Genomic DNA, 12710 nt, shown 5'->3' on the forward strand with positions numbered 1-12710 from the left:
GTTAAATTATTATTTTAGTCTCCTCACGCGCTATTTCTTCAATTTTCATTACTTTGAAGTTAGGGCTTTTAAAATTACTAGAAACTTGACTCTACTTGAGATCTGATAAGTTTTTCGCAACGTGAGGCAACAATATTTTACACAAAAATGCAATTTTTTTTGTAGGATCAAATAGTTTGGTTAATAGAAGAATTTGACAAGCTTTAATATGTGATTACTTAACCCCAACCGAGGACGCCAAAAGTCTACGGACGGCCGCCTGGGTTCAGTGTTTCGCAAATCAGGCGCGGATCCACTGTTGTGGGCACTGTGGGCATGCCCACAACCCTAATTTGCTTGTTTTAATTGTTTGATTTATCTATTGATAAGATCGATAGGCATGTATGTAAGTGCGGGCATGTAGTGATCCAACTCTCACTTCGCTAATTTTTGGTGGCTGTGCCCACAACCTTTTTTGAGGGCTGGATCCGCGCCTGTCGCAAATCTGTGGTTGTGGGTTCGAATCCCGCGGAGACAAATGCCTGAGCACGCACCAAAGTCATGGATGTAATATTAGAATGTATTGTTTATTTATATCTAATCCGTTATCTAATCGCTATAGTATTAGCTCTTACTTAGTTTGGGGCGAGATAATTACTGTGATAGTTGCAATAATGTATGTATTTGCTTTATTTATAGATAGATAGAGGTGGATACTTACCTACCTCATTGATGTTGTGTTACGTGTTAACTAAATAAACATAAGTAGATTTTAAGTAACTTAATGCTTGTTATAGATTTACTTATAAATGAAAAACAACGAGATAAGTAATTTATAATGTCTTTTGAAAGACCCCAAGTTGTGAACTAGTTTACTATTAGCCTTATAGGTTGAAGTTCTGTGATATGTCAGAAAACATTAGGTCAACTTGAGGACAGCAAAGAAGAAACTGACCCACTCTCCTTAAAGTATTTTCATCAAGCTTCTTGACCCAATTCTCTAAATGCATTATAATAATATTGCGCTGTGCATCGGACATAATTTATTTCGTTTCGCAACTCCAATATCCTTCATCAAATTCAGCGTAACGATGCCCGCATTTCAATTTGTGAAAGAAAACAGTTTAATTATTGGTGCAAAAAGTGTCGATGTCGACATATTTCAATACATTCGTCCTCATAAGTCATGTACAGTCAAATCTATCGGTCGTTACTATTTAAGCTGTTTTGCTATTATTAAGAAGTAGGTATGCTCTACTACGAATTCTATTGTTCGAGTCGCTATGAACTCTGGTCAATTTCCATAGACCTTCAACCTTCAAATAGATTTCCATAAGTCTTCCCATTGGTCTGGCCATAGCTCTACCACCTGAAATCTGCGTTTCTCTGCGAAAAAACATTGTTTTGTAGTATTTTAATGTAAGAAAAGTATCTCGTTTGTTTCACTTAACACCTTGTACTGCCCAGAATGTTTTAGGAACAATCTTATAATATTTGTCTTTCTTTAAAGTAACTAATAAGCTCTTAGGTACAACAACAGCCTATACTAAGATGTAAAGGCGTGTAGAACGTTACTTAAATGTGTAATACATATCTACGGGAACAATTTTGGTAAGAATATTCATGATTTTTCAATTAGCCTCTACGGAAACCGTATTTCCGAACGTTGAACTGTTATCTGATGGGAAAAAGGGAGCAAACTAAAAATAGATGCCCTTGAAGCCTCGGGTCGGCCGTTCAATGGTTGGGCTGGAATTTGGAGCTTATTTTTGGGATGATTCCAACAGTTTAATTGCCCACATAAAATACGACATATTTTGGAAACAATGTGGGTTTATGGATTTTAAACATAAACTGAATCTTGGTACTTTTGTGCTCATTGACGCGGGAGTTCATAATGGGAATCTCACTTTGCTAATATCAGGCATTTTCTAGAATCAATTTGAGATGATGAACATGGGTCTCTAAGACACCCTTAACAGCGGAAAGATCTTGTGTCTTGTAGCATTCTTTGAATTTTTTGTTGAAAAAAGGTATATCTGTTGGTGAATTTATCGGCGTCGGCATCTATTAATTAGGTCGGAGGTGAAGGCCTTGAATTATTTTCGAATATAAATCAATCATGGCCAATAAAAATGCGCGGTCAATGGACACATGGACAGAACGGTCGAATTCGTCATAAGACTTAAACTTACAATTCAGATCACGATATTGAAGTGTGCCACCAATTTGGTTTCGCATGAGGTATAATTATCATTTTGCGCTCGGCAACACATCAATTGCCATCTGGATGGAATTGCTGGGGTTTCTATTACAAGGCGACCATTTTCGACTCGATTCAATTAATTAAATTGATCGAGATTGGGAATTGAGCACGAACCCTTTGCAGGCATTCATTATTAGTGTTATCAGGTTTTTTAGTGTTCACTGCAGGATTGACATTAATGACAAAAGGTATTGGCCTATACTCTCCACCCTGGTCAGACTAGTTTGGGAAGCCTGATGTTCACAGATTTGTCCCTTACCATAACCACCTTTTACGTCACCCATGGGAAGAGTAGGAATAGAGTTCTAATTTGCTCTCTCATGAGGTCATACGCGATAGTTAGATCTACATAATATGCTGTTTACCTAATTACCTAACATCTCTAACTTTCTACTCAGGAATTGGACGGCCCCTTTATATGGTCTTCTGAAATCCAAGGCATAGTGCTGAGTTGCTACTTCTGGGGATACTTCGTGTCCCAGGTTCCAGGTTAGTGATTGTTCTTTCGACCACTTAGATATTTCAAAGAAGAACATGATATTCAATTCAGATCATTTCTTTCCCAGGGGCGAGGGTTGCAGAGCTGTTCTCAGCGAAATGGGTGATGTTCTTCAGCGTGGGGATCAACGTGATATGCACCCTGCTGACGCCTGTCATGGCGCAGGCGCACTACGCTGCTGCGGTGATCATGAGAATCGGCGAGGGCATTGGAGGCGTAAGTTCAATACAGTAAAAAGAAGAGAACCACTTCTAACTTTTAAAATCCTTGGGGTTCTGACTGTTTGAAAAGGATGAAGGATCACAAACTCATATTTCATTCATGAATTTGTGGAAAATGAAGCCAGAGAAAATTAGAAAATAAGCCAGTTCAGAGTTTGACAATAGATTGTATCAATTGTTGTTAGAGACGAGTTGAGTTAAGAAAGAAGTGTAGTTGTCAACTATTCATATCTTTCTCAAATGTAGGTAATTTTATCCTTCAAAGCACATGAAACTCAAGGATATTATAACTTTTACCGTGCAGTTATGGTAGAGTCGATACTTCGATAGATCATGGTAATTTGAAATATTCGGGCGCCCGGATGGATACTCAAAACGCGCGCTGTACCTTAATGGATTAAACTCACCATTTGTATGCAGCTTGAATCTACCCACATGCCATAATACGTGTATGTGACATTGCAAGCAATGTCAGGGACATTTTGTGGGCGCTGATATACGATCGCGTAAGCCAAGGGGATTAAGTTTCATTTCCCAAATAATGAAAATTAAATCTATTTTTCCACAATAATCAATACAAGTTTGGTAAACATTTTAATCAATTGCGTAGATTTGTTATTTTACTGCTTCGTTAAAAACGAAAGTAAGGTACCTAATATTATGTACTAATATGCGAACACTCGAACAAAATTAAACCAATTAGACGTTTATTATAAGCGTCTAAATTAACTTTAAGTCTTTTAGAATTTTAATGTGATGCAAACTTGAGAATTTGAGATATGCTCAATTAGTCTAGTTAATCAAAAGGCTAACAGTTTGATAATGGCTTTCTGAAATAAGACCTACTTAGTACTTAGACCTTCAGATTAGCACTGGGTTTGTGTGGTTAGACTGTAACTAACCACATTTAGTAATAGTTGGGGTTAGGTTTGTATCCATAGGTCCTTAGCGACCTATGTCCGAATAGAGTCGCGTTGGACTAAGTGGTAGGAGGATTGACGATAGTTTCGGACGAATTTTTTAGGCATTTATCGAAATTGCCACCACAAGTACCAGCGAATGGGGACACAATAGAAATCAAAAATTGTTATCGTGGTCTTACGGCGACCGCTTAGGGTTCCACGGGCAAGACAAGTGACATCAACGTCATTGGTTCCCAAACTTCTTTGAGACGCGCCCCCTTTCGACCATACAAAAAATTCCGCGCCCATTCTCCAGTCAAGATCATTTATTTTATTGGTCGTATCGAGCAGTCTGGAATGCATTCTCTCAGTGGTCGCAGGTTTTTTTATACTTAAGTACACAGATGGTCCGCGCCCCTTGTACAGGTCTTTGTGCCTCCAATAGGGGGCGCGCCCCCCACTTTGGGAACCAATGATCTACGTGAAGTCAGTATCTGCGTATCTTTGACAGGGCGTAACATTCCCCGCTATGCACGTGCTTCTCTCTAAGTGGGCGCCGCCTGCGGAGCGCTCTGTCATGGCTGCCCTGGTATACGCCGGCACTTCGCTGGGAACTGTCATCTCCATGCTGATGGCCGGGATACTTACTGCTAAAGTTGGTGAGGAATTATAGTCAGAATAAGATGTTCCAATGACTTAGTCTTAACATAGGGGTTTGCAGCCCTAACAAGGTGTTTAGACGCGCAAGTTTCACATTAGAACATTGCAGATTAGAAGCCATAGTTTGGCTCAAGTGTTTATCCAACACGAATTTGTCATTGGCGAAAAAGAAAAAAATCTTAAGTTACATTTCTAGTTAAAAAATGTAGATCTAAGAATTTCCACAAGTAAACGTTATCATCACCATCATCCTTCGTAGATAGCTTTGGTATCTCTAAGGTCCGTTTTGCAGAACGAAGCTCATAATGATTCAAGTACAGATTCAGGCTGTTGACTGGTTGAACTTCAGTACTTCAGGCTCTATGTGTTTTGAATGTAGTTTTCTAAACTCGAACTATAGGTCGACACAATTCCTATGACACTTCTTTCAAGTGATATCTTTGATATTTTGATATAAGTATGTCTTAAACCAAAAATAGCCACTGTTTTTTCAGGATACGGCTCAATTTCACATTTCTTTCTTGTTTTCCAAAGGTTGGGAGAGCGTATTCTACGTGATGGGCGGACTCTCTTGCATCTGGTGCGTGCTGTGGGTGTTCCTGATCCAGGACACACCGCAGCAGCAGCCGCTGATCAGCATCGAGGAGCGGGACATGATTGTCACTTCGTTGGGCGGAAAGGCTGGTGACCATGCTGAGCATAAGGTCAGTTCTTTTGCTAATACTGGATAATTCACTGGATTGGTGTAGCGGTTCGAAAGTTCGAAACGGACTACTATTCCGGAGGTTAGGTTAGGTTAGGCTTAGTTTGGGACTAGAAGCGCAGTGTAAAATGTCCAAGGATTATTTATTATATTTTTCTTTCTTCTTCTTATGCCTCGCCTTACCCCGTTACGCGAGGTCGGCTTTTCCGATACTGGCATGTAAAACAGAAAAGTAGCTTGCATGCTTGTTAACTGCAAATTCAGTGATAATTTACATCTACTAAGGTCAAGCTGTAAATTCTGGCTATACAGGAGGTGCAGTGGTGCAAAAGCGAGATGGGATTAGTCGCGTTAATTGAATGTACTCGCGCAATGTTAATGTGACTACTCTTGCTATGTGCCTCTATTTCCAACTAACTAAAATAATTGAAAATCGAATGTTGTGCGGTCTACTCGCTTGTCAGATATAGGCATCCGAGTTAGCGATACCTACTCAATGACAGTAGGTAGCTGGTAGCACGTGCTGGAATTGAAGATTTTATGACGAGTTTGAATTTACTCTCAATTTCTCAACACAATAGCTACGGCAGGTTATCCTCAAGGGTATGCAAACAATGTCACCACGGAAAGTGTCATGGGGTCTAATGTATTGGCATAATTTAATTACTCTGCCATGTTTGCCAACCTTGGTGGTCTCCTCTGGCCGATGGGAGTTCCAATAATGTGATTCTGATGATATCCTTGTACGTTGTCTTCGACATCGACATGGAAAAATGCTAATGTAATCCATTAACTGCTATCAATAGCAGTACAGAAACAACTAATTTGCATACACATGTTTTTATTAACCTATTGCAGAACCATTTTTGATAATAAAAAATTGGTAGAAAGTAGGGATAACATTTAAAATTGCAGAAATACCAGTAGTATAATAGTATGCACCAGATCTCTACGATGTTTTAGAACTTTAAAGTAACTAATATTTTAAACTTCAGTCGTGTGAAGTAAAGTAAGTAAGTAAGTAAGTCACGCTCTAGATTTTAGAAACAACAACCTAATAGCAATCGTCGATAACAGCCTTTACAAGTCCTATGCTGAAAGAATACTCAATTCAAATCCAAAAATAGACCGTAGCTTAGGGTATTGATTCAATTGTAATATTCAGACCAATTGGTCTTGAGTTGACACAGCAGGCTTCAATTATATTTTAAGTGTCGAGCGTCCTTTTACAATGCGAACCGTGAGTGCGGTTTCGCACTACGTCTGATTTGAATCCGTGAAAACACGGTCGGGTTCCTATTCTGTACCCAAGTAGCAATTGGTATTAATGGCAAAATCTTACTTGTCTTAACTCTATCTAAATTTACACTTAAGCTAAAACCAAATTAACTTAGAATAGAGATTTTTTTCCTTAAGACTTTATATTCTTCATCGAGCGCTACTTAAGCAAATTAAGAATACCCAAAATCAAGTTAAGTATTCTTTAGATAATTTGGTCTTATGTTATTCTTAGCTTAAGTTAAAAAAATCTTATTTTACTAAATTAAGATTTTTTGTATGCTCACTTAATACTAAATAGTATGGATAAAGTATTATTTAAGTGTTGCAAAGTAAATAAAGTATTCGTAGATTTACTTAGGACTTTCTATAGACCATTGTCTTAGAAATAGTTTTCTGAAGATTAAGTTAATTACTTTTTTACTAGAATTAGTACATTTTGAGAAAAAAAACACTTAACGGGACGATTTCGATAAAACAGGATCACGCCTATTAATTCAAGGTAATGCACGAGCACCTGCGTGCGCAGTTTATTGTATTAATTTTTGATACAAAATGCGTGCGGTCGCCCGCAAATACTAAATTATGCTATTATAAGTAAACTCAAAACATGATTTACTAAAATATTGTCTAAAATATTTTCGAAATTGTATGGTAAAGTTAGGTACAACATGATATTATACAATTTAACTAACTAGACGACAGTAGGCCTACCTTTAAAAAATCTTAACATAATAACTACCGAAAAATGTTTGTAATAATTGTAATCCACACTTATTTACGCTTCTCAAACTTCTCATTTAATAAATTAGAAACACTGTGGGATTAAATTTTAAAAAAATCACAATTTGTAAAAAGTTCCATAAAAACAATTAAATAAAAACTTTTCACAATAAAATACGTCATGTGTTCATTAATACGGAAAAAATCATATGGCCGATATTCAATAAAGAATGCTTATCGCTGAATGTTGCAATTACAGAGTTCAAAGAATACTTTACGAAATATGCGGGTGGTGCAATTTACCCGCCCTATATTTTATTACTAGCTGTGCCCGCGACTTCGTCCGCGTGGAATAATGACTTTGGGTAGGCACTTTTAATAATTTAGTCTAATTATTTTACAAATAGCTTTTGCNTCTTCAGCTTTATAATATTAGTATAGATAACTAAACTAAAAACGTAAAATCCTATTAGAACCATTTTCGACTTCCACACGGACAATCCGAGGGAGAAATCATGTAATTAATAAATTAGTTAGTAAATGAATTGTTCTCTAATGTATAGCAGCACCACGACGGTTAAGAATCAATACCATCTATCTCAAGTTTTGGCGGTTTTCACTTTTTAATGCCGATAGATTTAAAGTCCAATTTGGCACAGGTTGTTCACACTCCTATCTCAATATTCACAGTATTTCCTAAGTTATTTGCTTATAGAAATACCACCTATGTTAAGAGCACAAATTTTTTTCTGCCAATATTGTCTATCTCTCCTCAAAGAATTATAGAATGTTACTTTATTCGGTATTTTTTACTTTCATTGTGCAGTAGACGTGTTTCGTTATATTTTTAGCCTATGAGAACTTGATAATTGTAAGTTGAAAATCAGAAAAACATGAGATAAAGTTGACAAAATGTTCACAACTTTAACGAATAGTACTATTATTCAATAGGCGATAGAGCGGAACTAAGGCTCCGAAGTGTTCGCAAGAGACAACTCTATTGAGCTAAGCCAGCTGACGAAGTTAAATACGTTGGACGGTGTGTGACCGAGGTTCTGGGTGAGACCGAGAGGTTTTAAGGGCATACCTTGGTCACCAAACCTGTTAATATGTAAGCCACAGACCCAACAGCTGAGCTAACTCGACACTCTACCAAAGATATACCGAATATCAGCCTATACGAGATTAGAATGACTCTCAAACAGCTTAAGAACTATTTTATGAATATGCAGCTCGGCCTTTGATCCGGTGAAAGTTACTCGGTGGTATTATTTTTTTTACAACGAAATCGAAAACTACACCTACCGCAGTATTATTGGTAAACTTTTTTTTATATTTTCCTACGGGTGCTAGAATTACCAAGCTTCCAGCATGCCACTGGCCGTGGGAGAAGGAGCTTTTCCATAAGACTACTCCCACTACCTCAAGGGCCTCCGCCAAAACTCGCGCGAAAATGAGTTTATGTATACAGCGCAAGCAGGTGCCCGCGGCATGACTTTCATGCATTACTATGCATTGTTGGGCGAGCGCACGCAGCGGGCACCCACTCCGAGGTTAAGTGGAGGCCCCTAGAGTATGGTAGTCGTTAACATGACGTCATGATTGTAAAAAAATGTACTAATGAGTAATTAATATCAACTTTGAAGCAAATCACCACTAAAATAACTTTATACCCCTTTTTAACATAGTTAGGGGGTGCATTTCACTAAAATACGAAACACGTCTTCTAGGGAATGCAAAACCGGTTAATCGGAAACCGAAAAATCGGAAAAACCGCCCTTTTTCGACAAATTCTAAAACCGGTTTTAAAAATCGAAACCCGGATTTAAATCGGTTTTTCTATCTGTATACATGTAACAAATTCCATAAATAAGCAATATCATTTTATTATAATATAACCTGGGTATTTTGATATTTGACGAATATTTGGTTATTTTACAATTTATAACTTGGCAACATTGTCACTTGGTTACTCCGTCGTTTACCTTTAAACGGGGAATCCCCGGTGGTTGGTGATTATTGCAGTGAATAATTAACCTATGTGTGAGTGAATTGAACAGTTTTTATTTCTGAATTGTTTTGAACATTGAATCTCATTTATTTGCGATATCTGCAGAAGCTTATTACTGTAATACTTAGTGTATTGAAATTTGACAAAAATACCACCTAACGTTCACAAATAAAGCTTTTTACATTTTATTCTACTTTTTAATTTAAGATATAGCTTAAAATATCAATCGTAATCACCTAGCGTTCACAAAATTAAAGCTTTTTACATTTTATTATACTTTTTAAATTAAGATATTGCTTATATCAATAGTAATTGTAAGCAAGTACGTTTTTGATGTAGGTAGGTACATTACGTACATGGTGGTAATTAACAAAATACTAAACCGACAGAGTAATGAATTTTAAAAACGTATTCGTTGACAATTATTACGTACAATGGAGATAAACTACCATCCCTTGAGTTAAATTTAGCTTATACATTATGCATTATGTGCCTATAATGCCTAATGAATAAGCTAAATTTATCAAAACTGTTATAACCCTCTCTTAAATAATGTAATCTAACACAAAACGGACAGGACGTAACAAATCGCTGTATGTAACTACTAGTTGATTGAAAAAAAAAATAGAACGATAATAACCGATTAAAAACCGAAAACCGGTTTTTTTTCTTGAAAACCGAAAAAAAAATCGGTTTTTGATAAACTTTCGGTTTTGCATACCCTAGTCTTGGGGCATAACTTCAAGATTTCTTGAGTGCGACTATTTTCTTGGCCAAGACAACGGCTGGAATTAGGCTAATAGTCTTCAAGATATCTTCAATGCCTTATGAAGATAATCTGTTGCTACTTGGGTAGTCCGGTGGAGTAGGTATACCTACGTAGTCGTAAAACTATTTATATGGCAGTTTACGCACTAAGGCCCGATTCGACCAAACTTTTATCCGAGAATAACTTCTAGTAGGTATAACTGGCACATTGACAGTTTCAGAATGGGAAATATGTCAAAACTGACGATTTATTCTGAGATTAATATTTACTCTTGTTCGGTCGAATTCACCCTAAATCAGATTGCCGTTATTCCATTTCTCTAGTTAGTTTTCTAGATCCGTATTCAAATCGGAAGTAATGCGAAAAATAAATAAATAATTAAATCTTTGGACAATTTCACACAGCGCCAGCTAGCCCCAAGAATAAGAAGCGTTTATTTGCTAGAATAAATAAAACAAAGTAATAATGAAATCTAAGAGTAGGCGCACACCGTTAATTTTTAGTTGGCCGATAGTTGTGCCCGATTTTAATTTGTATGAAGAATCGGTCAAATCGAATCGGCGTAGTGTGCGCACTCCCATACATGCCCATACTGATCAACTGCCCGACTAAACTATCGGCCGACGAAAAATCAACGGTGTGCACAAACAGGAGTTTATGTGGTTCTCTGGTCTGTAGAATCTGGCCGTTCCGTGGGCAGCCGTGCTGCGCTCACCACCGTTCCTGGCTATCCTGGTTTCCCACGCTTGCTCCAACTGGGGCTGGTACATGCTGCTCATCGAACTGCCCTTCTACATGAAGCAAGTCTTGAAGTTCAACATGACTGAGGTAAGACTTTTATTTTAACGGTCTCTTGCGATGCTTCTTCTCAGCACTGCACTGGCCCATTTATTATCCCGAAGCAGTGGTAGGGTCAAAATAATACTGGGGCGTGTAAAAGCGCTTTTTAAAGGCTGTTTGCAGAAAATAAATGGCTTTTATGATTTTGGGTGAAGCTCGATTTCTTTGGCCTGATCATTGCATTCTATCAGCTTAGATAAGGAGCTTCCTCATTGCGGTTACAAAATCAGGTTCCAATGGGTTTACTTGCTTATTATGCTCATTGAAATGATGAGATTCAGAAGGCTTTTTGTTGATGATTTGAAAATATTGGATGGAAGCCAAATCCCAAGACATCACTAAGACACTTTGATTTAATGTTCCCATTTGAGCTGTCTCATTATCGTTCCTTTCTTTGTCTTTTCTTGACATTGCCTAGATATAACTATTTACTTATAGTTTATTGTCCCCTTGTTTCTTCCCGGTTTCTCTTCCTGTAGTAGTGGTGACCTCATAGCAAGAATTCTTCAAGATATCTCATAACTTCAGGATATGTTTCTTGGTGTTGCCAGAATGCAGTGTCAACCGCCCTGCCGTTCCTGTCTCTGTGGTTCTTCAGTATCGGCCTGAGCAGGACCTTGGACTGGCTGCGCGGTAAAGGAATCATCACCACGACCATTGCTAGGAAGATTGGAACTCTGTTTGGTGAGTTTGTTTATAAATCGTTTCATCCACGAAGACGCGAGCCACCATTCTTCTGCTAATGTTTGAGTGTTATCGGTACACGCTAAACTATCCATGAGTGCACACGCACACTACAATAATGACGCTCGGATTGCTCGGATCAAACTCCCCGTATCCCGCGCTTCCCTCGACCAAAAATTGGTAGGGCGCGTCTTCGTGGATGAAACGATCATTATCTTATTCCATTGAGGCAGCGTTACGAGTAGTTCCAGTTCACATTACATTTTTGAATACTTAATGATGATTAGGATCTATTACAACATTTTAATTTTCGGTGCTCACTGGCCCTATGCAATCGTTATCTATTGTATCCGGCATGGCTGTGGGCACCAACAATGCCAAAAATGTAAAATTTCCGCGCGGCAGCTCAAGGTCGTCTAGGTATATTACGTATATCTAGTCATACGTTCACACACCACAATTTGGTTTTATACCAAGCATAGTTCTGGAGCCCATCTATGTGTTTTACTTGTCGTAAATAAACATTTTAATACAAGTAGTTCTTAAGAGCGTTGTAGCAAAAAGTTGGCGTTCGAATTTTAGGTTTTTATTGCTTGACGTCGCGTAGTGAGTGCGCAAACTGCATTTATCTGTACAATTTCAACGCTGCGTCGACTAAACGATCTTAATCCGTAGTTGTATCGTACCTAAGACAGTACATCATACATAATAATAAAGAAATAAATGTATAATTTACCCATTTGATTTTTTCTCAGATCAGACTTTTAGCAAAATCAAGTTACGTAATTAATGTATTTTTTACACTAGTAAATCCCGTGACAACTTTTTAATCTTTAAATTGAGTAAAGTAATAAGTTGATGGGTTTGAAAGAATTTATGTTTTATTTTATTCTTTTTACAGCATCAAAAGCTTGTTTATGAAAAATATTTACTATTTAAATTTTACTTTTGACTTTTTAGTTTTTATGATGCGGGATGGAAAAATTAAAATTTATTCTGATTTTGTGACGTTTGCGCACATAAATATGGATAGGTTAAATAAATAGAATGAAATGTATGAAAACGAGCGTGCCATTTTTTAAACGTTATCTATAATATCTGTGTCCATCAAAGAGCTCGTAACTAAACATCGTAAGCGCCATTCAAATTATTATCTAAAAGTTAATAATAAATAT

General features: G+C 37.4%; 1 protein-coding gene across 1 annotated transcript in view; it reads left to right on the top strand.

Moving 5' to 3' along the window:
- Positions 1 to 12710, top strand: part of MFS3 (major facilitator superfamily transporter 3) — a 28994-nt gene that overhangs the window by 11160 nt on the left and 5124 nt on the right. The window contains exons 3-8 of the mRNA XM_028305468.1: positions 2644 to 2734; positions 2812 to 2960; positions 4379 to 4526; positions 5062 to 5231; positions 10690 to 10839; positions 11403 to 11535. Coding sequence (XP_028161269.1) covers positions 2644 to 2734; positions 2812 to 2960; positions 4379 to 4526; positions 5062 to 5231; positions 10690 to 10839; positions 11403 to 11535 — 841 coding nt within the window. The remainder of the gene's footprint in view (positions 1 to 2643; positions 2735 to 2811; positions 2961 to 4378; positions 4527 to 5061; positions 5232 to 10689; positions 10840 to 11402; positions 11536 to 12710) is intronic.

This window comes from Ostrinia furnacalis, unplaced genomic scaffold, assembly GCF_004193835.3.
Source record: "Ostrinia furnacalis isolate ACB-3 unplaced genomic scaffold, ASM419383v2 OfSCF1657, whole genome shotgun sequence".
In the NCBI taxonomy this organism is placed as follows: Eukaryota; Metazoa; Arthropoda; class Insecta; order Lepidoptera; family Crambidae; genus Ostrinia; species Ostrinia furnacalis.